We start from the raw sequence: 24,144 nt of genomic DNA, 5'->3' as shown, positions 1-24,144 counted from the left end.
CTAATTAAATGGCAGCTCTCCAGTGTTAGCCAAGAATAAAAGACTCTTGGCCAAATGATAAGAAAAACTGCTTAAGAGAAAAGGGGAAATTAGCAAGCAGTGGGCAGCGTGTGGTGGTGGAGTCATCCTTCTCAGCTCTCCTCTCTGCATACATGAAGTACAGCACTGTTCTTGAAAGCCAATGACTCTGCCTAATTAAGTCGCCATGCCCATTCCATTCTGCAATAGTCATTGGATCTTCAGAACAGAGCAGGAAAGAATGGATTTAAAATGCCAGGCGGCAGACAGGGTGAGGATTACATTCAGCTGCCTAGGAATACAGCTTGATCACTGGCCAAAGGAAACACACTGGCACCCTGAAATCCGTATCCTCTTTTCTCTTGTAAATTAACAGAATGTGAAGGCAGTGCAAAAGGGGTAACCGATAGTGAACTTACCCTTGGGAGCGACTCTGTTCCTCAAAGTCTTGGTGTCAACTGTTGCCTTTTCAGGACTTCCTAGAGCAATGATGCGGAGCAGGGATAGTCCAGAGACTGCCAGAGAAATTTCCCTATCACCTGCAAGCTGGAAACCTGTTGCATAGAATTCAGTTTGGGTTTGCAACCTGGGGAGCTATTCCATGGAACTTGGGTTGTGCTACAACAGCCTATTGAGCTGTGAAGTCCTCTCAGCCTTAGCGTGGGCAGAAATTTTTGAAAACTTTTTTAAAACAGGTGTTATCACACATCTCCATGCCCAGTCCGGAGGCATCATGTACCTGATCTTGGTACCCCGACCCAATACGTACTTCTCTGATGAAACTGGAGTTTCCTATTCTTTCAAAAAGTGTCAGACACTTTTGGATTGGGTATGGGCTGCCAAGATCAGGTATGGGATGCCTCCGGACTGGGCACAGAGGTGTGCAATAACACCTGTTTTTAAAAAGTAAAAGAAAGCAACTCTTTTAAGCACTGACTTTGGACTATATATAGCTACATGGCGAGGAGAAATCTATTTTCCATATTCTTTCCACAAGCATGTCTGTGATAAAAGCCACTGTCAAGGTAAGATCTTTTGTGGAACCTAAAAATATTCTTTGAATCAAAGATAATGAATTCTAAATATGAAAAAAAACCCTACATTATTTATGCTGATTATAAGGAGCTGGAGTTTCTGATTACACAATATGAAATTTTGTCCTAGCAAATGATGGCAATGCACATCATCAACACAAGAGCAGAGCATCTAGTGTCCCTCTTCAGTGCACCACCTGGGTCTTTTTGTGCAGAGTCCTTCCAAGAATGTTAAAATTCTGCCAAGCAGCAGTTTAAGTTGTGACAATCTTACATCCTTGGCTCCCTTTTGCTTGCCAAAGAGCTGATTTCAGCCCAAATATCGCTAGGCACCACAGTCTGCCTACTGCTGCCACATATTCTGCATTTCAGCTAAATTTTTGGCTAAGCAGGGCTGACCCTGCTTACTTTCCAAGAACAGAAGGGACCTGTTCCCTTAAGGGTATTTTGGCCCCTAGAACTGGGTAGGAGATGGATAATGCCACACTATTGCGTTTGAGAAGCATTTTTGGCATGATCTGGGGGCAATTTTTCACCATAAAATCATGTTTAAATTTTAAAGTGGGTGTTATTGTACTCAGCTGCAGCTGGGTGAGTGCAACTCATCTGCAGCCTGCTTATCCAATGGCTTTTCAAAAATAGGAGCTTGCTGTTTTTGAAAAGCCACTGGATAGGTGTGGCTGGAATCTGGGCTGCATACGGATTGCACTCACCTAGCCGTGATAACATCCGGTTTTAAAATTAAATGTGACTATATTCTGTCGGGGATAAGTCACTTTAAAATGAATGTGATCATCTTCTAAGTGTAGACTGAATACTTTGTATCTAATGGATATTCAAAACGTGATATGATGGTCTACCCAATTTTTCTGAAATGCACTTTTTATCAGATTTAAGAACTCAATACCAGAAAGACAACACTTTGACATTTTCATAAGCAAAGATTGACTATTATGTGTCTTGTCAAATGACCAAACAAATCAAGTTAGTTCTGACAAAGAGAGAAACTGTTCCCCTTTTCTTCATCAGTATGCTAAGTGAAAAAGCAAAATTGGTTCAATTAATTGCCACTGAAATTGCCTTCAAAATCAAAGTGAATTGGGTGCTCCTCTACCAAGACAGGAATGGATGAATTTCAGAATAAAGTAAGGGAGTTTGATAAAATCAATGAATTTCTTGGAGAATCAGTATGTAGTCTGAGCTGGTGAGACTTTTCAATTGGGTCCCAGAAACACTAGCAGAGGCCATTGGATTTGAACAGCACTAAGGCATACATACTTACAGGTAGGTCTGCTTGAACAAAAGGTTGGAGGGCTTTTCATTGACATGGTAGAGAGGGAATGGGTCAAATCCACCAATGAAATCAACTGAAAGAAAAAAATCCAAAACTCATGCAATAACAATGGAGTAATCAAAAGGGAAAGAAAGCAAGGTGAAGGTGGCAAACAGTAAATCAAAACATAAGACAATCAAAGGGGATGAAAAAGACCATTAAAAAAAGTGTTCACCAACTGGTTGCCAAATGGAACCACATGCAAGTCTAGCTGATTTCAATGGGAAGCTTAGCTCGCCCACTTCCCATAAAATAAATTGGATGTGTAATGATGCTTAACTCTGGCTCATTTGTTCCTTGAGTGAATCGTAAACACCAAGTGTTTGCAATCTTGAAAGGAAACTGTGGTAACATGGACTTTGGAAATGGGTGAGTAGTCAAGAGGAACAAACTACTGAGAATTTTGCTTGGCCTTGCATGAATAAAATGAATAGGACCACAATGGGATTGCAGAAAGGACAAGTTCAGCCCCAATGTTTGGAGCTTTCCTTCTACTGCAAATCTTCAAAGGAAGGAGACACATGCATCTGTTATCATACACACATCATTATCTGCCCTGTATCCTTTGGCTCTAAAAGTCTATATATCAAAATAAATGCATTAGGTCCCATTACGGCAGACTAGGGATGCTCAAGGTATTCATTTGGTCCACATTTTTAGGTACAATGATCTAATTTACATTTCCTGGACTAATATGTGGGTTGGAATGGATTATGTACTTCTGTGGATTGTGTATGGCAGAATGCAACTGTCTGCAGCAGGTCCAATTTGCATGTAGCAACAGTGAGCTCGGGAATTGTGTTACAATTCCTATAAAGGAAACTGGAGACACAGCTCAAGCTGCTCAGAAGATGGTTGATCTGTAAAATTGCCCAGTACATTTCAACCTGTGTGTACCCTTAAAGACCTTCTTCAGCAGCTATTTTAGAACAAATTTCAGAAATTTCTGGACCAAGAATTCTCAAATCATTTCACAGACTTGCAGAAACCTAGAGATGAAAGGGACTTCAAGAGCCATCTAATCCAATCCCCTGCCATGCAGGAAAGCATAGCTAAAGTACTCATCTGCCTTGGTCCAGGCCTCAGAGGGAGAGAAGAACTGTTGGACCTAATCCCCTCCCTTCTTCACCATTCCCTTCTCCTTTTGTATCGAGTCTTTTAGATTGTAAGCCTGAGGGCAGGGAACTGTCTATTATCCCCTCTGTTGTAAACCACTTGGATTCCCAGTGACTGGGCGGTATATAAATAAATCCTATTATTATTATTATTATTATTATTATTATTATTATTAATTTCTCCTAAAAGATGTCCCGTCCAACATCTATTTCAAGACCTCCATTACTGGACAAGTTTTCACTGGATTGAAAGTTCCTGGTCCAGAAATTTCTTAATTTTGTGAATTTTGGTTCTAAACAGCCCCTGACGGTTATACATAGATTGAAGCATGCTGGGCTTTTTTTCTTTTTTCTTTGTTTTTAATTATTAAACAAGAAAACAAATGTGGCTCCAATTTCTCTTGTGGATTCCTTTGGATGCTTACAGTTCCTGCTTCTACAGAGTTGTGAGTGGGGCTCATGTGTTCCTAGACCCACATGAGATTCTTTAGGTCTCCTACAAGTTTTTTGGCTGAAAGAGTCACCCTCTTCACCAACCTACATACAAATCAATAAAACAGGCCCACAAAATGACACACCACAACCATTCAGAGTTCCAGAAGAGAGAAAATGGGGTAATTTTGTGCTCCAGTCGCTGGAAGATGCTCACCCCTGTTTTGGGAGAAAGTACCAACATTTCAGGGAAACCCCAAGGTTTGCAGACATACTTCCCCAAAAAATCTTTAAGAAAAATCCCAAGGGGCCAATAATCTGAGAACAGCACATTTGGTCACCAAGGAATATTGACAGTGTTAGGGAAGGGAGAGATCTGGGAAGTAGGGGAATGGACAGGATTGTGCTAAAGAAAGCCATGGCTGGCTAGAACTCCAAATAAGAATGCTCTACACCAGACTCCCATTGTGGAGAGTGCATTTCTCACCCCTGACTTCCATTGCCCACTTGTTTGGAAAACACGTTATCACCTGGCAATGCACTTCTGTGCTTATAATGACTTCCTGCTTCATATCAAAGGAACAATATCAAAGAAACCCACAAATGGGAGAGTAAATTAAAAGGCAGCTCAAATTGGTTCAGGTCGCTGAGAGGCTCTGCTGTGGAGAGTGTGAAATATTGATGGTTTGTCAGTGTTAATTATTGAGGCTGGCATTTTGGACTTGGAATCCTGGAAAGTACAGAGAGGCAGGAAGGACTGGCTGGGGATGTGGAATGAGCTGTCATTGATTTCATTGTAAATCACACAAAACCTTATGACATATGTATCTTTCCAAAATTATTCATCATCATCATCATCATCATCGTCTTATCCCCCTCCAAAGAAATCAGGACCCAAGGCATCTTACAAATCAAATCAAATATAGTGTGGATAAAAACATATAGAAGAGTATCATTAAAATTTAATTAAAACCATCAATGGTGTTAAAAACAATTTAAAACGTAGACTAAAAGACTAGGAAGCAGTTAAATAAAAAACAGAATGGTATCCTGTTTAAAGCCCTGCCTTTGCACTGATTTTTCTATTTTGTTCTTTTCTTTCCATTGAGTTTCCTCTTGATCACATAAATTTTTCCCTCCCACAACCATCACATACTCCCAGGTTGCCATTTTTTACATACTCTGATCCCCAAACTTGTGTCAGTTCTCTGTTTGGTTGCAGAGATATTGCTAACCAGTAATGGTCAAACTAAGTCTTGTTGTTGTTGTGTGCCTTCAAGTTGTTTTTGATTTATGGCAACTCTAAGGCAACCCTATCACAGGGTTTTGTTTGCGGGATTTGCTCAGAGGTGGTTTGTCATTTCCTTCCTCTGAGGTTGAGAGAGGGTGACCTGGCCAAGGTCATTCTGTAGGTTACAATGACTGAGTGGGATTTGAACCCTGGTCTCCAAGAGTCCTAGCCCAGCACTATACCACACTGGCTATTAAAGAAGTTTTAATTGTTTCCTGGAAGATGTTTTTAACTGTTGCTATCACCATGTAAAGATGTGAGAACTGGACAGTGAAGAAAGCTGACAGAAAGAAAATAAACCTATTTGACCTGTGGTGCTGGAGAAGAATCCTGAGGATACCACGGAGAGCAAAAAAGACAAACAAATGGGTCCTTGAACAGATGAAACCTGAACTCTCCCTGGAAGCCAAGATGACAAAACTGAGGCTGACATACTTTGGCCACATTATGAGAAGACATAACTCGCTAGTCATGTCAATAATGGCAGGGAAGGTAGAAGATAGTAAGAAGAGAGGAAGACCCCACACCAAATGGCTAAACTTAATCAGAGAGGTCATGGGCTTGAATTTACAGGATCTAAGCAGAGTAGTGGAGGATAGGGGGGTTTAGAGATGTTTCATCCACAGGGTCGCCATGAGTCTGACCCATGTCTTCTCTCAAAGCACCTCTCACAGGGCTTTTCGTTAAATTCATCCTTTATTCTGAAGGATGTGATAGGGAAGATCTGATTCTTGCACCTGCCCTAACAGCCCAGCATAGCTGTGTACATTATTTTACAACCACATCGGCCTTACAGTCCAATTCAACCCACATTCCATGTGGAACACCCATAACTTTAGTGCATACTCAAGCAGCAATAATCTCTCTTTAGTCTACAGCATAAAGAGAAGTCCCCCATGACTTTCCCCCAATCTGCCAATCAATAGTTTTAATAACATGGTATTTTTCAAAGCTCTTTGTGTTTTTTCCCCTGTAGGAGTTATCTTTGCTTGGGTGGGGAACATACAATGAAAATGATGCAGCCTGTTCATTACAAGCATTTTAGGGCACTGTAAATTTAAAGGTTGGCTCCGATGCAACTTTGATCAATAAAACCACTGGAAAGAACACAGCTTCTAGGCAGTTCTGAAGAGCAATGGCTAAAATAAGAGCCCCCCCTCCCCCACTTGATACACTTGCTCTAATCCACTTGAAATAAATATGGCCACTTAAAACAATTGAATTTTAGTCCATTGCTTAACAGGAGATTAGTGACCTGATCCCAAGACATGTTGAGTCACCAATAAACACATAGGACCAATAAACACAATCCTTTGGAATGAAGAACACTAAGTCTTAGATCATGATTTAGCCAAGCTATGCACATCTAAGAATGATAAAACATTCCATTTCATTCTACTCAATAAGAATTATGGATTGTAAGCAAGTCTTGTTGTGTGTGCTGTGTTGCTGGGGCTGAAAATGAAAATCTCATCACACACACATATATATATATATATATAGAGAGAGAGAGAGAGAGAGAGAGAGAGAGAAATGAGACATGGATAGTTTTCTACACCAGCTACTTATGCTGCACCCGCACTGCAGAAATAATCCAGGTTGACATCACTTTAACTGCCGTGGCTCAATACTATGGAATCCTGGGGTTTGCAATTTGTTGTGGCTTGCATGTCAGTGGCTTTTAGTCAGAAATTTAAAAGATCTATCCAAAATGCTGATCTGGTTTTTGATGATAAAGTTCAATACCTCTTTTAAAGTTGTGACTAAAACCCGGAGTGGATTCAACATCCCACTGACATGGAAGCTCCCAGACACCTTTGTCCTGAATGCTCTCTGTGACTAGTAAAATCAGAAGTATGCAAAGTAAAATCAATTATGATAATCTGGTATAATGTGCATAATTTATAGCTGTCACAGAATATAATTCCTCTGAGGAACCCATTTGCATTACTTGGTGTGGAATTTTACATTTATTTTGCCTGCTCAGCCCTCTTTCCCCCTCTGATTGAATTTCAGATGTAGAGCCCTTGCTGGCTTGAGTGGCTCACCTGGAGCAGATACAGTATGATGCCTTTTATGCACTTGTTTCAGACCTTCTTCATTTCCCTGAGCTTTTAGGTTCTTTGTGATTTGCTTTAGTCAAGATGGTTGTGCTGCTAAATTGTACTATTATCATTTATTCCTTTCATAATTTTTGCTGTGTGGGTTTAACTTTTCCTCTGCTCTAGGAAATCTTTTTAAATAAGCACTTAGACTGCATTTACTCTGCAGAAATAATGCAGTTTGACACAGCTTTAACAGCCATGGCCCAGTACTATGGAATTTTGGGATTTGTACTTTTATAAGCTATTTAATCTCTTCTGTCAGAGTGCTCTCATGCCACCACAAACTATAAATCCCAGGATTCCATAAGCTGGAACCATGGCAATTAAAGATATTTCTGTAGTTCAGATACAGTTATAAACTCAACAAACAAATGAATGAGATGATGGTTAGAGCATAAAGATGATGGTTTTCCATAGGAGGGTTGGGAACATACGTACCCATGCCTGAGTCTAGCTTTCATGTATTTAGAGGAAGGTGTTTTCTGCTTGTCACTGACATCTACGATGAGATTGCTGTAGTGCCACCCTTACTGTGTAACTCCTTTCTGACCGGGGGGGGGGGGGGGATCCAGATTTCAGTCTGATATTTAAAGAGGTTGTGTAAGTTGTTGTTATGTCCCTTCAACTCAACCCTGATTTGTGGTAACATAGAGTTTTCTTGACAAGATTTATTCAGAAGAGATTTACCATTGCTTTCCTGTTAGGATAAAGGGGCATGACTTGACTAAGATGATACAGTGGATTTCTATGGTTGAGCAGGTTTCAAACCCTGGTCTCCCAGAGGGCCTGAACAAACAGGCCAAAATAAAGCTGCTTCGAGTGTCTTTGGAGGTATGCTGTTTAAATGACACAGGTATTTTAAGAGGCCAGAAGCTGCGCCAAAGCTGCGCTCCAGTCCTTAGGATTGGAGTGTGGCTTCCGGCCTCTTAGGACGCATGTATCATTTAAATAGCCTACCTCCAAAGTGACCTGAAGCAGCTTTATTTTGGCCAGTCTGTTTGGGCCCAGAGTAAAACAGTAGTCTAAAAATCTAAGTACTACTCCACAGTGGCTCTCTTATCTAAGCTGCTGAATCTACTTGGAGATAGAGTTAAACACCTTGGCCAGTACCTTTAAAGTTGGGACTTAAACATTGATTGGATTCACCACCTCAAAGACACCGCTGCCATGGATTTTAGAACTTGGAAACGTTCCTCTTTTAAAACTAAAACTTGTCCAGGGAACAACTTCACTATGTAAGGAACTGTAGTAGGTCCAATTTACTGAATAAAGTCTCTTCTTTAGTGCCAAAGGAAATTTCTTCCACTTATACTCCACAGGATTCATATCGTAGGTCTTGACTGGCCACGTGCCATCTTGTAGAGTGGTCACTGACTGATCAGCTGGCAAGCAGAAGAGATATGACTTCTTTTGCTTGTTTTGGACTGAAGTGATGTTCCCACTTGGGAAAGCACTGATGCCCTGGAGCAGGGCTGGGGAAAGCAAGTCTTCTGATTCCCACTTTTGTGGTCACTGAAGGACTCCATTAGATTTCCAAAGCCTCCAATCCCCTCATTTTTAATTTTTGGGCATGGTTTTCAAACAATATTTACTAGAGCTCTACACCAAAAGCCGACAGAATGTGAAAAATGGGTAACACTCCCTCCCACACCAGCCTGAGCTCCCTCAAGCTGTTTCCACCCGTTCCCTGCAAATACCTGGCTGTATACCGGCTGAAATGGTAATTACACATGGCATTGGCAATGTGAAGCCTAAAAAAGAAGTGATGTCTCCAGAAATTTATGGGAGTCCTGAGTTTGGGGGAAAGTGAGATAAAAATGAAGATGATGAGGATGACTCTGTGTGTGTGTGTGTGTGTGTGTGTGTGTAGCTTATGTATTGCCTCTTAGTCCACCAGAACATATAATAATGAAATTTCAGAGCAGTCTGGTGTGTGGGCCATCAAGCCTTTCCATGGGGCAACAGTTAAATAGAATCGAGGAAGCCAGCAGCCAAGTGTTGCTTATGAGCACTCTGGACAAATAATAGTAAAGGTTGCCTACCAACTCAGCTAGGCTGTTTAGCCATCTGCCTTTCAATGGATTATAATATTTAAACATATTTGCTTATAACCAAAGCCGTACTGTCAATTACCCTGCCTTTTGTAATCTTGTAAGGACTGTTAAACAACACACTGGGCAATATAAGTGCAGGCACACTTTGAACAGAAAGCTTCCATTTGCAGAACGGAGCAACTTCCCATTTCTCTTAAGCTTCCAATGGTCTACACAAGAGCTGGGAAAAGTTACTTTTTGGTTCCAGCTTGGGTCCTTTGGAATTGTCCCTGACCCTGGGATTAAGCTTCTTTTGCTTACATTCTGCACTGCACTGTTGAATACTTACAGCTGTCTTCTTCTTCTGTAAATACACTGACAACATAACAGGCATAGACAAAGCCCACCAGCTGTAAAAAGAAAAGAGCAAAGAAACTGGTTAACTTTGTGAATAGTGCTTTACAAAGTGACATTTCTGGTTTCAAAAATGTATGCCTTATATCTTAGACGTCTCCTACTGCTGTTTTGACTGTAGATTGATCTACTGTACATTTAGTTTACTTTTATATCATCTATTTTAAATTTCAATACACTGTTCATAGTTTTTCAGATGCCAGCCACAGATGCTGGTGAAAAGTCAGGAAGAAACTCTTCTAGAACATGGCCACATAGCCCGAAAAACCTACAAAAAAACTATGGATGCCAGCCATGAAAGCCTTCGACTTCACACTGTTCATCTCTTTAGAGGGCCTTAAAGAGACAAAAGTTGGTATTTCTATTTTTTATTTATACTTGTATTTATCTGCCAACTTTTCTTCAACATGGGGTTCTCAGATGGTTTCCCTTATGAACACTGACCAGACCTTGGCTAGCTTACCTTCAACAAGGTACCTCCCCAATGTACTGGAAAATTGTACATCAATGTACATCAAAAACAGCACATAACTATCGTGGTCTGCATACACCCTGAACTATCTTATGGCATATGCCAGCCTCAATTTTCCAGTTTCAGAAGCATAATTTCAGAGGTATGGCCAACACAGTTTTGCTATAAGAAATAGTATGCAGAGAGTGGGCACTTGGTTTTGTACTCTTGGAATGTATCCACACTGCACAATTATAGCCGTTTGATCCCATTTTAACTGTTTGGCTTCATTCTAGGGATTTGTAGTTTGGTTGGTTATGTAGAATTCATTACTGCACTCCCTTACTAAATGACAAATCCCAGGGTACCATGAGACTGCGCCATTACAGTTACAGTGGTATGAAATTGCTATAACTATATATTATGGAAACAACCCCTGGAAATCTTCCAGAAGCATCATTTTCTTTCAAAAGATGAGACACTTCTACATGTCATGTTTTAAAATGTGCTTTAAACTTCTGCTGTTGTGCCACATGATGTGTGTGTGTGAGAGAGAGAGAGGTGGGGGGAGCTGGCTGCCAGACTCACTGAAGTTGCCTACCCCTGCTTTAAACCAAATCAAATCATAGTACTATGAAAAAATCAGTGTATTGTTTCACATAATCCACTGTTTATTGTGGATTTCTCAGTCAGAAGACCAGCAACAGTAGAGTCATTTCTTCAAAGGAGTTTGACCACCACCAATCTTCTTTAAGGATTCATAAAGTTAGATAGGCTTTAAGGTACGCTTTCTGTACATGCAGGGAAATGATGAGGCCCAGGGTTCCCAGATAACACTTCATGTGAGATGACCATGTAACCAACAGCAGGCTTGTGCTTGATTTAAAACAACAATAATGAAACCCGCAACATCTGAGATCCACTAACAAGAGCCAGGTGCAAAATACATATAGGAAGTACACAACTGTAGCACTACGATTCCACATTTTATCCTGTAAATTGCAGTGAGCCCCACTTTTGAGCAAAAGGCAGGATTATTTACATATATATAAAAGTGGGACTCCAGGAAGCCTTGCAGAATAAAAAGAGATACAAGTAAAACCGCATATAGCTAAAACATGCAAGCAGTTAAGTTTAAAATATATTAAACTGCCTACATAATTAAAAGCATACCAAATGTTAATTTAAAAGGACAGAGAAAAACAAAGTACAGCACTAAAATAGAAAATCCATTGTATAAAGTAATCAGTTCCTAAATGCCGGCTGAAATAGGTCTTCACTTGATGTTGGAAAGACAATAAGGAGAGAGCCAACCTAGTTTCCTGAGGAAAAGAGTTCCAAGGTGTAGGACCAGCCAGAGAGAAGACCCTCTCCCATGTTCCCACCAAATCTACCTGTGAAGTTCAATAGATGAGTAAAGCAGTAAGGCATAATGTTTCAGTTCAGAAGTGTCCAATCTTACCCCTTTCCTTTTCCCCGCCATCCCTCAGCATCTCCAACAAAAAGTATTTCAAATAGCATATGATGGACTGATTGACTACACTGTGATCTCTCCAAAAGGTATTCTGGTTCTGCCAGCAATGGAAAAGGATAATAAACTATGCAAAGCAACTAGATAATTTCCACAGTCACCTCACATGGAATTTTTTTTTTGCAGAGCATAGCTTATCCTTTCAAAATAGGTAGAGTGGCGTATTCTCAATACAACAAGTTAGAGTGAGTGTGGTGTAGTGGTTTGAGTGCTGGACTAGGGCTTTGGAAGACCAGCGTTCGTATCTCCACTCAGTTATGAAAACCCCTTAGGTGATGTTGGTCAAGTCACTCTCTCTGTGACTAAGAGAAGAGCAAAGACAGAGCCTTTCTGGACAATCATGCCCACAAAATCCCAAGGCAGGTACACCTAAGGGCTGCTATAAGCCAGAAATGAATTGAAGGTACAAAACAGTAACAAACTAAATTATTATGCCCAATAATAATTTCCGGAGATTGGAAAAAGTGTGTAATGCAGATCCCCAAACCTGCTAGCTATTGGCCATGTTGACTAGTCCAAAATCACACCTTTTCCAAATTCTGGTTTTCTCCTGACCAAAGCAGTCTTTGGTCATTTATTCTCTCAATTAGGAACAAAAGCATCTCCTATGACTTCCAATAACAACTACCTTCCCACTACTTTCATTATTGGCTTGAACTTCCTGGGGTTCATCCAACCCAAGAGAGTGAAGTAAGTGCTCTCTCATCCCTGATTTTCATAACTATTAATAGGAAGCTCAAGAGAATCACCTTTGGAGGAGGCGGGGATGACAAAACAATGGAAGACATTACTCAACTTCTTCTTTCAGCCAAGAACTCTCAAAGCCAAATGCATTCCACAATCCCCCCATGGAAACCTCATTATCCTGCCTTTTGTTCGGGGATGTGATGTATGTTTCTCTTGTATTAAAAATGAATGAATGACTCCACTTTCCAGAGCCTCCTCGTGCATCATTCTGTCTTCCTGCAGTGTGAGTAATTGTTAGATTCCAATTCCTTGTTAAAGTGGATTGAGTTCACAGTGGAACACAAATAATTAGAGTCAACAGTAACCTTAAAGTTACAGGTCTAAGCTGATCTGTAGGAACCTGGGAAGCTAGAGTGGGATTGCCATTGTACCAGCACTGCAGGACAGTCCATGGACTAGTTTAAAGGGTTGAAAGGCCTTCAGGTGGTTTGTTTATTCATATTTATTTGTTAAAATAATTGTATCCTGCCCTATATCTCAGAGCAATATACAATAAAACCAATTTAGAACAATTTAAATGACAACAATAATTTGAAAGGACTAAAAGCACATTGAATCACTTATCAATAATACAAGACCGTTTAAAACTGGTTAAAACAATTTAAAATAATGTGAACCATAACACATGTAGAAATCGGATAAAGTGAGTCAGGCTCTGGGCTTGTTTACATAATTAAAATACTCTTCATTCCAGTTGAATAGAATGCAATGCAGCCACATGTGATTTGCAGGAATATGGGCTATAACTGACAATGCAAATGTGCAAAAATCTACAGTACAGTGGGCCCTTGGCATCTGCTGGAGTTTGATTCAAGCCCCTCCATCCCAGTGGATAACAACATCCCACAATAGCATAGTAAAATGGTGTCCCTTATATAAAATGGCAAAACCAAGGTTTGTTTTTTTGAATTTATATATTTTAAAAATATTTTAAAGTCATGGATGCTTGAATCTGTGGATAAAATACCTGTGGATATGGAAGGCTGACTGTAATTCAGATAACACATTTATGTGTAGACAAGCCCTCTGAAAGCTTTTCAAAATAGCCATGGTTTGAGTTGGTGCTATTGGCACCAATCAGAGTTCTGTGAGGAAAGGATTCCATAACTGAGATGATATAGCAGAGAATGCCTTTGTGAGGACCTTCCACTATCCCTCCACTATGGCCACCAAATACTGCATGATGATTTTCACTAATCCCTCCACTGCCACTAGATGTGAGGGCTTCTTCCTATGTCACCCCTGTGGCCACCAACTGTGAAGAACTTTTAGATGCCACTGTGGTTCCTGAGACTTCATTCATTTTATCTCCTCAGCAGACACTACCTGTAACCAACAAACTGTATTAACTGATGCCACCATAGACACTGTGTCTTAAACACTGTGTGTTTAACCCCATAAACACTGTGTTTTGAAGCTGGTGAACCAATCAAACCCAGCCCCATGCACTCGGAGCCATAGAGTTCACCTGACCTTATAAAACAGTTATATACCGTAATCCTAATTCAGCTAAATAGCTACCCTATTACATCATAATTATTTTATAAATTCTCTTCATTAACTCTCTTTGGCTATTACTATTACTATCTATTCCATTTATCCTATCCCTTCCTAAGGCTAAATACCAGTGTCCTCCCATATACTATTAAAACCTTTTACTAACTCTGTTTACTTACTTATATTTCCTTTTCCGTAGAATCCTTGAATTCCTCTATAAGGACTACTCGCCTTCCTATTTATATCCCTTTATGTTGTTGCTAACACTGAGAGTTTCTTTTTGCTTTCTCATTTCCTTATTCATCAAATCCCATCTGTATAAAATCCCCCCTTTTCTCTTTTTAAATATTCCTTCCACGGATTCCACACTTTACCAAATTCATCCAAGGTGCCATTTCCAAGTAACATTGTCAATTTATCCATTTCAAGATATTCCATGACCTTTAATCTCCAATCTTCTATGTTCAGCGTTTCCTCAAGTCTCCAAAATTTTGCAAAAGAGATTCTAGCAGCCGTCATTAGGAAGAAGAGCAGTTTTTCCTTCTCTTTATTTAGGTCTTGTGCGTCCATTATGTTTAAGAGATACATCCTGGGTGTGGCTTTTCCCCTAATTTTTATAATTTTTCCAATTTCTTTATGTATTTGTTTCCAATATTTTTTTGCCTTATCACAACTCCACCAACAGTGAAGATATGTACCTACTTTTCTTTTACATTTCCAACATTTATTTCTGTTATTTTTGAACATCTTAGAGATCTTAAATGGCGTTAAATACCACCTATATATAGTTTTGTAGACATTTTCTTTCAACATCACACTTTGTGTAAATTTAATTTTTATCTTCCAAAGTTTCTCCCATTCTTCAAGGTGGATTTGTTCCCCTAAATCCTGTGCCCATTTAACCATAAATTATTTCACTACTTCATGTTCTAGTTCAAATTTCCTAATTAAATTATGCAAATTAGAAATTTGTTTTGTTTGGTCTGTCATTATTTTTTCTAACTCTGCCTCAGCTGGACCGATGCCATATATTTTATTATCTAAATTAAATCTCTCTCTCAGTTGTCTGTAGGTGAACCAACTACATGAATAACCCTCCTTGGTCAGTTCTTCCTGGGTTTTCATAATCCTCTTCCCTTTTTGTATCTTAGTTATGTCTTTATAAGTCACCCAATAATCATTCTTCAGTTCTTCCCTTTTAAATATTGCTTCATTTGCAGATGTCCATAGTGGCAATTTAGTACACCATTTGTTTTGATACTTTTTCCAAATTCTTAAAAGATTTTTTCTAATCAGATGATTATTGAAGTTGGCATCTACTTTGATTTTGTCATAAAATAGATATCCGTGTAGACCGAATTTTAGATCAATTTTCTCTAAATTTATCAACCTCTTTTTTTGCAGTTTGAACCAATCTACTACCCAATCCAGCACACAGGCATAATAATACTCTGGTTTCTCTTCAGATCATATAAATTTTTCGCCTGTTATTATTATTATTATTATTATTATTATTATTATTATTATTATTATTCTGCTTAATCACAGGGAATCCTCCCATGCCAATGTTAACAGTAAGGTTGTAGCCATCACAGAGGCTTGCAGAGATGCTTCCACTGGCAGTCTAACAACTGGTGGTAAGTCTGGATTATTAGTAGATCATTTTTGAATTTGTTTAACCCTTTTTTAAAATCCCTTATGCTAGCTATGACCACTTTCTGTGGCACCAAACTCCATAAATGAATAGTGCAGTGTGAAATTCACTAACTGTAAGCCAAGGCCCCGAGTTTGCAAGATCTTAACAAGGCTGGTAATAACAAGAGACCCACCTTGGCAGTCTCTCATTGACAGGGTCACCATAAGTCAAGCTGAGCTGAAAGTGAGGATCAACAATAACAGTCAAGAAGCCACAAAGGCAAAAATGCTGATGTCATAAATGTGAGGGGTTCAACCACAGCATCCACCTGAGATATATAGTTAAATAATTTTACAAACTGTTTTTCCAGCCAGCTAGAGAGATGTTAAAATGTGAGTCATAGCAGATTCTCCCTTCTGAAGTTGCAAGGAGACGCAAGAGATTTCCCATGTTTTTCAGAGTCAAAGCCAAAGCTAGCTTTTATTATAATCCCTTTACTGAGACATTTTCCCCCATGAAGCAGTTGTTTACACTTATTACATAGCTCAAAAAAGGATTGATTTCTCCAATGTAGCTATAGAGCACACTTTAAGTGCTTCCTCATGTGGATGGACAAAATCTGTTAGCAAAAAAATCCAAATGTGTGCCACAGATCGTGCCATCTACCATCTCTGCCATTAGACAGAGTGAATTGGTTGCCTCAGATAGCAGATACTGGGAGGAAGAAGCTAGGTATTGGAAAAGAGAGAACTATACAATGTGGCCTACCCTATAGTTTCTAAGCTAGCTTGCTGATTTTGAGTACAATGGTGGAAGCTCTTCCATAACTAGCCTTGAAGATCCAATCTAGTTCACTTCAAAATACAGAATTGGAGGGGGTGCTACCTTGTTTTTTGCATCAGTATTGAAAATAGCAGTCAGAGACATAGCCATGTTAGTCTGGAATATCAGTATGCAAAGGGATCTTGTAGCATCTATGAGACTAACTGTGCAAAAGAAGTTGTAGCATAAGCTTTCATAGACTTGCTCTATTTCCTCAGATGTATCTCTGAGCCCTAAGATCTTCCAGGGAGGGCTTTCTCTTGGTCTTGTTACCATCTCAGGCTCTCTTGGTGAAGAAACTAGAGAGTGCCTTCTTGGTGGCTGCTCCCACCCTTTGGAACTCCCTTTTGCAGGAGGCTACATTGGCCCCTTCCCCCCTTGCATTTTGCTGGCAAGCAAAAACGTTTTTATTTAAGCAGGCTTTTAACATATAATCAAGACAGCGTGGCTTTGTATATGGGGTGTGTGGTTTTAGTTATGTTTTTAACCTTTGTATGTTTTTGTATTTTATACTATTTTAACTAGTTTATTTTAATTGTTTTTAAATTGTGATGTTTTGATAGTTTTGTCTTCTGAGCCGCCTTGGGTCCCTTTTATGGGAGAAAGGGGGTATAGAAGTGAAATAAATAAATACATGAAAATATGCTACAATTTCTTTCACACAGGTAATCTCAAAGGGGCTATCAAGATCCCTTGCATAAAAGCAACAATGTTAATCAGTACTTTTAAAAAAATAATGGCAAACAACATTGTCCTGAAGGGCAATGCCATTAATTTTAATCATTTTATCATCAATGACAATAACATCACAACTTTTGAGTAACAAGTAACATTTACTTGGTACATCTCAATACAATTTTGGGTCCTCATTATGGGAAATGTAGGGATATTTAATGTATTTAAAAAAATTTTTTTTTGAAAAAATAGTGCATGATCATGAACAACACAATGCTAATGGGTAAGCACATTGCTTTTCACCAGGAGTAACATACAATGAAAACAAATTAATTTTTGTTCTGGAAACTAAGCTCTATGAGGAACCACCTAGGGAGCTGGTTATTTTTCCTGGAGAAGACTGAGAGATAACATGATAGCCATCTTTAAATCCTTCATGGGATGTCATTGAGAGCGCTTCCTTTCTACTGTTCCGGAGATTAGAACACAAACCAAGATTACAAGAAAAGATGTTCATCACAGTAAGCCAGGGGTAGGCAACCTACGCCCACGGGCCAGATCCGGCCCACCGAGGACTTCCCACCAGCCCTTGCGCAGTCCTGCCGCGGATTGCCGCCGATCGCCCCCATTTTTGCGCCGCTCTGGGCGCCATTTTGTTTTTCAAAATGGCAGCCAAAGTCTCGTGTGACCTCAGGATGGCAAAGGTCATGCGAGATTTCGCCGCCATTTTTAAAAACAAAATGGCGGTGGCCCTCTAGGAGGCCTGGTGCAGCCCCTGGAGCACTCCAACAGGGCTCTAGGGGCTGCAGTGGGCCTGCAGCAGGCTCCACCTCGCCCTCCTCCTCCTCCTCCTCCTCCCTAAGAGCAGGGAAAGGAGGAGGAGGCAGAAGGAGTACAGAGCGAGGGAGAAAGGGAGCCAGGGATCCAGGGCCGCAGCCACAGTGAGGCGAGAGGTTGGTTCATTGGGGGAGGGGGTTAGCTGAAGCAAAATCCCCTCAGCACCTTGTGGCTTTTGGGCTGAGACTGTGCATGCTTGCTGCCTTTAATTTTGAAATGCATTTTAATAATTTCCATGCTTGTAACTTGATTATTATTATTATTATTATTATTATTATTATTATTATTATTTGCTCTGGGTGTTCTGCAAACTTCCCTCTCAGCACCTTGTGGCTTTTGGGTTGAGACCGGTGCATGCTTGCTGCCTTTAATTTTGATTGCCTTTAGTAGTTCCATGCTTTATTATTATTATTATTATTATTTTCACTTGCCCTGTGTTCTATGTGCAAAATCCCCTCTCAATGAGAAAGAGGAGGAGGAGGAGTGTGACTTTCCAAAGTGCATTTCTGTGTATTTTTGGTGCATTTATTGCTGAAAGGTCTGCTGTAACAATGATAGTAGTGATGATGATGATGATGATGATGATGATGATGATGATGATGATGATGATGATGATGATGATGATGGTGATGCTTCGGTGGAAGTTCCGCCCCGGCGTGTGGCTCCGCCCCTGGAGGGTGGAAGCTCCACCCCTGGCATGTGGCTCCGCCCCCAGAGAGTGGAAGCTCCACCACCCCCCGGCTTCGGCCCCCCAGTTGTCTGAAGGACAGCAACCTGGCCCCCGGCTCAAAAAGGTTGCCTACCCCTGCAGTAAGCTGTCCAAAGGTGGTGCAGTGGTTAAATGCCTGTACTGCAGCCACTCACTCACAAACCACAAGGTTGTGCCCCAGCCAGGGGCTCAGGGTCAACTCAGCAAAGCATCCTTCCAAGGTCCACTAAAATGAGTACCCAGCTTGTTGGGGGCCATTAGCTTACACACTGTAAACCGCTTAGGGCAGTGGTTCCCAACCTTTCTAATGCCGCAACCCTTTAATACAGTTCCTCATGTTGCGGTGACCCCCAACTATATTGGAGTGGTGTCTCGGTTCCTAAGACCTTCGGAAAACACATATTTCCAATGGTCTTAGTCTTCTTGCAGCATTCCAGAATCTTCTGGATCCAGTCCTGTTCCACTTTGTGGTTCTGTGCCTTCAAGTCATTTCTGATACACAGCAGACCCTAAGTGTGACCTATCACAGGATTTTCTTGCCATGATTTGCTCAGAGGGGGTTTGGCACTGTCCTCTTCCGAGGCTGAGAGAGTGTGATTTGCCCAAGTTCACCAAGTGGGTTTCCAAGGTTGAGTGGGGATTCCAGCTCTGGTCTCCCAGAGTCCTAGCCTAATGCTCAAGTCACTACACTACAATATATGATAGACCTCTTTTAAATTAAAGTTGCTTTAGTTGTTTTTTAACTTTTGTATTAACAGGATTTTTAAGAACTGTATTGTGTTTTTGAACTTGTATTTTTCCTTGCTTTCTGTACTGGGAAAAAGATGGGATATTAATCAATCAATTAATTAAATTTTGCCTTGTTTTGTCTGTATTCCACCCCACTAAATAAAGGAGACATGAAATGGAGTTAGTGGGTACAACAAAAAAGTCTTGTGACACTCGGCATACAAGAGGTGCACCATGTTAAGAACTGCATTAGGCACACTTAGGCTGCTGCCACACTGCAGAATTAAAACAGTTTGACACTGCTTCCACTCTCATCACTCCATCCTATGGAATCCTGGGATTTGTAGTCTGTTGTGCTGCCAGGGCTGGGCTTTGAAAACTCAGGCATAAGAGAGGCAAACGGCTTGGGCTCCATCTACACTGGAGAAATAATCTGGTTTGAGACCACTTTAACTGCCTCGGCTGAATGCTATGGAATTCTGGGAATGGTGGTTTGTTCCAGCACCACAGCAGAATGGCAGTTCAACCCCTGTAAAGCTTTCTGACCAAGGTGACCAATGCCCTTACCTCAAAATGTTGGACACTCAAGCAAAAAATGTAGGACATGACCAAAAATAAAAGCTAAAAACACCCATGTAATTATACATTCCTGCTTCTTAGCCATGATCCAAATGGAGGACATTTTGAAAGTTGACAGAAGAGGACATCTCCTGGAAAAGGAGGAGGATGTCTGGTCACCTTGTCTCTGGTCCAAAATAGACTGCAGAAATAAAAGATAGCTGGACTGAAATGCCCAGAGTTCCTCACCAAAGCTGCATCCACACTGAGGAAATAATCCAGTTCGGGAGTGAATTAACTGTCCAGGGTTAGTGCTGGGGAATGCTGGGAATTGTAGTACACTGTGGCCCCAGAGCTATCTCTGATAGAGAGTCCCATAACCCTCCAAACGTAGTTGAACTGCGGTGCCCAGAATTCCTTACCAGGTGCATCCACACTGAGGAAATGGTCCAGTTTGAGACTGCTCAGTGCTGGGAAATTCTGGGAATTGCAGTCTATTGTGGCCTCAGAGCCATCACTGACAGAGAAGTCTCAATGTCTTCCAAACACTAGCATTCCCAGGATTCCCTAGCACTGAGTTAAAGCAGCCTCAAAGTGGGTTATTACTCTTGCAGTGTGTGAGAGATATAAAGGCTAGGGACTGGATTCATTCATTAACTCACAAAACAAGGATATCTGTGTCCAAAACACATTGCTTGGACTGCCAGGGCTCAGTGCTATGGAATTCTGGGAATTGTAGTTTATTGTGGCACCAGAGCTCTCTGACAGAGAAGGCTAAATGCCTCACAGACACCAGAGTTCCAGAGCATTGAGTCAGGGCAGTTAGAGGGGTCTCAAAGTGCAGTGTGTGTGAGAGAGAGGGAGAGAGAGAGAGAGAAAAGCGAGGGAGTGTGAATGAGTAGCTCACCTGGGCTGAGGCTGCTCTGGAAGTAGAGGAGGAGGAGGGAGGGAGGGAGGGAGGGAGGCAAGGGAAGTGGCCAGGACCATCCAGAGAAGCCCCCTGCTTTCCCTCATCATCGCAGCCTTCCACCACAGGCCCCAAAGGGCCAAACAGCCGGCAAGAGGCTCTGCTCCCAGGCAATGCCTCCTCCTTGCTTCATGGCCCCAGAGAGCTCCTTCTGCCTCCCTCTCAGCCCTGAGAGGCTTTTGGAGAGGCAGCTCTAGGCTCCCACCCCCACACAAACACACTGCCTCACTGCTGGTCCTAGGCAACCCCTGTGAAAGGGTCTTGCGACCCCCAAAGGGGTCCCGACCCACAGGTTGGGAACCACTGGCTTAGGGAGTGCTTAACTGCACAGATAAGCAGTATAGAAATGTACTTGCTATTGCTATTGCTATTCAACTGTGGAACAAACTGGCTCAGGGAGTGCTAGACTCTCCTTTGGAGGTCTTTAAACATGGCAGACTCTTAGGAATGCTTCAGGTGTGTATTCTTGCATGACAGAGGGATGGACTAGATGGCCCTTGCAGTCCAGCCAAACTCTGATTTTTTTTTAAACAGTGGCAATTGATGTAGGAACTGGCCATGGTGCTGAAAGATGACAAAGTTGTATACACCAAACAATCTCATATATGTGTTTTTTGTAACAGGCATATTATTTACCAATAATAGCCTACTATACCACATGTGTTCCAGAAGAGTAGCAATGTGCTAAAATCATAATTCACTAAATGCGTTGATTAAACCACTTTCATCTTAAACCTCTCCTCTATCCTTGGCCATCAAAAATCAACATGAAGCAAAATATTTGAAACTGCTGGTTGGAAGAACAAAGATGTAAGGTTTGTGAGTTTACATGGGAAAGATAGTCTGCATAATACACCATCACTCTTTACGATGTTTAGATCCCCACTTCCTCCAGCTTTTTATGACCTGGCCTCTAAAGGGAACTTCAGATGAAAACCAGAGATAGAAAGTGGTAGATTCATACCTCTTAAGAGCCAAATAGGAAGCTCTGTTTATCTTCTTTTTATTGGTGAGTTTAACAAAATATCCTGCAATGTAGTTGTTTGCCCATTGCACGACACTTAGGAAAGCTGGATATCAAAATACATTAAATGATGGACATACTATTAAAAATTCATCAGAACCTCAGAAATATGAACCCACGCTGCTGACAGTTATAACTTCCTATGCCCTTCAAAAGGTAACAAACAAGTCAATCTTTCCATTTATTAATTCAGCCATGTTATTTATATACTACTGTATCCCATGGGGCCAGGTATGGGAGAATTGAAAAGTTACCCAATCTTTCCTAAATCTGCTGATGAAGGACCAGATGCAGTCCACGGGATACAAATGCTAGGTTTTTAACAACAGAGAAAAAGCACAAACAAGGTTTGGTAGCCATTACTGGGACCTCACTTGTCTTAAGTGGTATTGAACAAGCTTGTTAATCAGTTTGTCACTTATGTCAGTCCCTTATGTTGCTAGTATATTCAGTCCAGCTGAAGGAAACCTTGGATCTTCCAAATTTTGTGAACTTCAACTCTTTGGAGCCCATCTAGCACAGCCAGTGGTTAGAACCTGTGGAAAGTATTTGGAATTTTAAATGCTCCCTATCTTCATCCAGCATTTATTGACTCACTACAGATTAGCTCAACACTTCAGTGATGGGGATAGGATGGGGTGGGGTACAAGTTAAAGTAAGCTAATGTCAACCATCCATGGAGTAAATCATTCATGGCTACTGTGTGTAACAGAATTCATAAAATTTTGGAAGGAGAGAATGGAAATATACTGTGGGGGGTATAACGTGATTAATCTCTCCACTCAATGTTATATACTACCAAGTTTAAAGGTTTTTAAGGAGAAACGCATGATTTGGACCCCACAAAGAAAAAGGAGAAGAACAGAAAGTGTGGGAATGTAGTGCTGGGAAAGAGGTCTGTAGATAGCTTGAACTGCTAAAAAGACAAATGAATGGATCCTAGAGTAAATTAAACCTGAACTCTCCCTAGAAGCCAAGGTGACTAAACTGAAACTGTCATCCTTTGGGTGTATCACGAGATGGCACAACTCTGGAAGAAACTGGATGCTCAGTAAAGTGAGGGTGGTAGAAAAAGAGGGAAACTAAAATAAAAGTGCATTGACTCACTCAAGGAAGCCATGGCTGCCCTGAGTCTGCAAGATCTGAGCAGGGCTATTGATGATGGAGGAGTTGGAGGTCTCTTATACATAGGGTCACCACAACTTGAAGCTGACTTGACTGCAATTAACAACAATAATGCATGTATAAAAATCCTATTCAAAAATATACAGAAGGAGTAGAATGACACATTCTGTCTCCATTCTGAACACCACAAACAGAAAAACACAATCTGTGCACACAGGTACAGTTGAAGTGGGGGGAAAAGGTGCCCTATACACTTTGGACTCCTGATTACATAGAAGACCTGGCTAGATAGGGCAGCTGCATGTGAGTAAGGGTCTCCTTGTAGATTCCCTTGCTCAACACATGGATGTTGGGAAGGGGCACCATGGGAGAGGAACACCGGAGGCCAGGAGGAATGGTTTTGCTCCCACCCTATGTCTTACAAGTTAATGGTGTTTAGGAATATATATAAGAATATATTCTTATTCTTTAATTTTATTCAATTGTTATTTATTTCATTTTCCTGGAGCAGCTGCGGAGCACTTGGGAAGTGCACACAGAGCTCTAAAGGCTCCTTAGAGCACAGGTTGTGAACCACTGCTCTAGCTACATTCATCTCCTGATCCAACCCCTAAAATCCACCTTAAAAACCAATGAGATACACCAAGTGGCAAAGTTCTATGGTGCTGGTGAACAGCTCCCTACAGGATGATCTGGAAAGCTCTCCCACCAGTGAGGGACTGGTCACATCATATCCACTCACCAGTGGCAGAAAACTCCATCACTTGGTGTATCTGGCTGCCTTTTAAGGTGGTTTTTTTGGCATTCTGGGACATTCAGTATCATAGTAATATACCACAATCATAAATTTCACTAGGGAACAGTTATGCATTGTAACTGATGACATTGTATCTGATTAACAGGATGCCATACATGGTGGTTTGCTTACTTTTCGGGCCCCTCAAAACAAACAGTCCAATTTGGCCAATTTTCAGCCAAAAATGTGACATCATTTCTAAGTTTCAGAAGTATGTTGGTGTGGCCCAACAATTGTGTTGGGGAAAATAAAGAGTGGGCCAAAT

The 24,144-nt window shown here is 40.9% G+C and overlaps 1 protein-coding gene across 3 annotated transcripts in view; it reads right to left on the bottom strand.

The window, feature by feature from the left end:
* Window positions 1-24,144, bottom strand: part of NKAIN4 (sodium/potassium transporting ATPase interacting 4) — a 125,860-nt gene that overhangs the window by 9,687 nt on the left and 92,029 nt on the right. Inside the window, exons 5-6 of one of the 3 annotated variants that reach the window (XM_042465264.1) lie at window positions 9,711-9,771; window positions 2,335-2,419 (exon numbers count right to left, since the gene is read on the bottom strand). In XM_042465264.1, the coding sequence (XP_042321198.1) occupies window positions 2,335-2,419; window positions 9,711-9,771 (146 nt within the window). Of the gene's footprint in view, window positions 1-2,330; window positions 2,420-9,710; window positions 9,772-24,144 lie in introns of those variants that run through there. The other 2 variants (XM_042465265.1, XM_042465266.1) reach the window with 2 other exon arrangements.

The sequence above is a fragment of the Sceloporus undulatus genome, chromosome 4 (assembly GCF_019175285.1).
Source record: "Sceloporus undulatus isolate JIND9_A2432 ecotype Alabama chromosome 4, SceUnd_v1.1, whole genome shotgun sequence".
Classification (NCBI taxonomy): domain Eukaryota; kingdom Metazoa; phylum Chordata; class Lepidosauria; order Squamata; family Phrynosomatidae; genus Sceloporus; species Sceloporus undulatus.
This window is presented reverse-complemented; position numbering and strand designations above follow the sequence as displayed.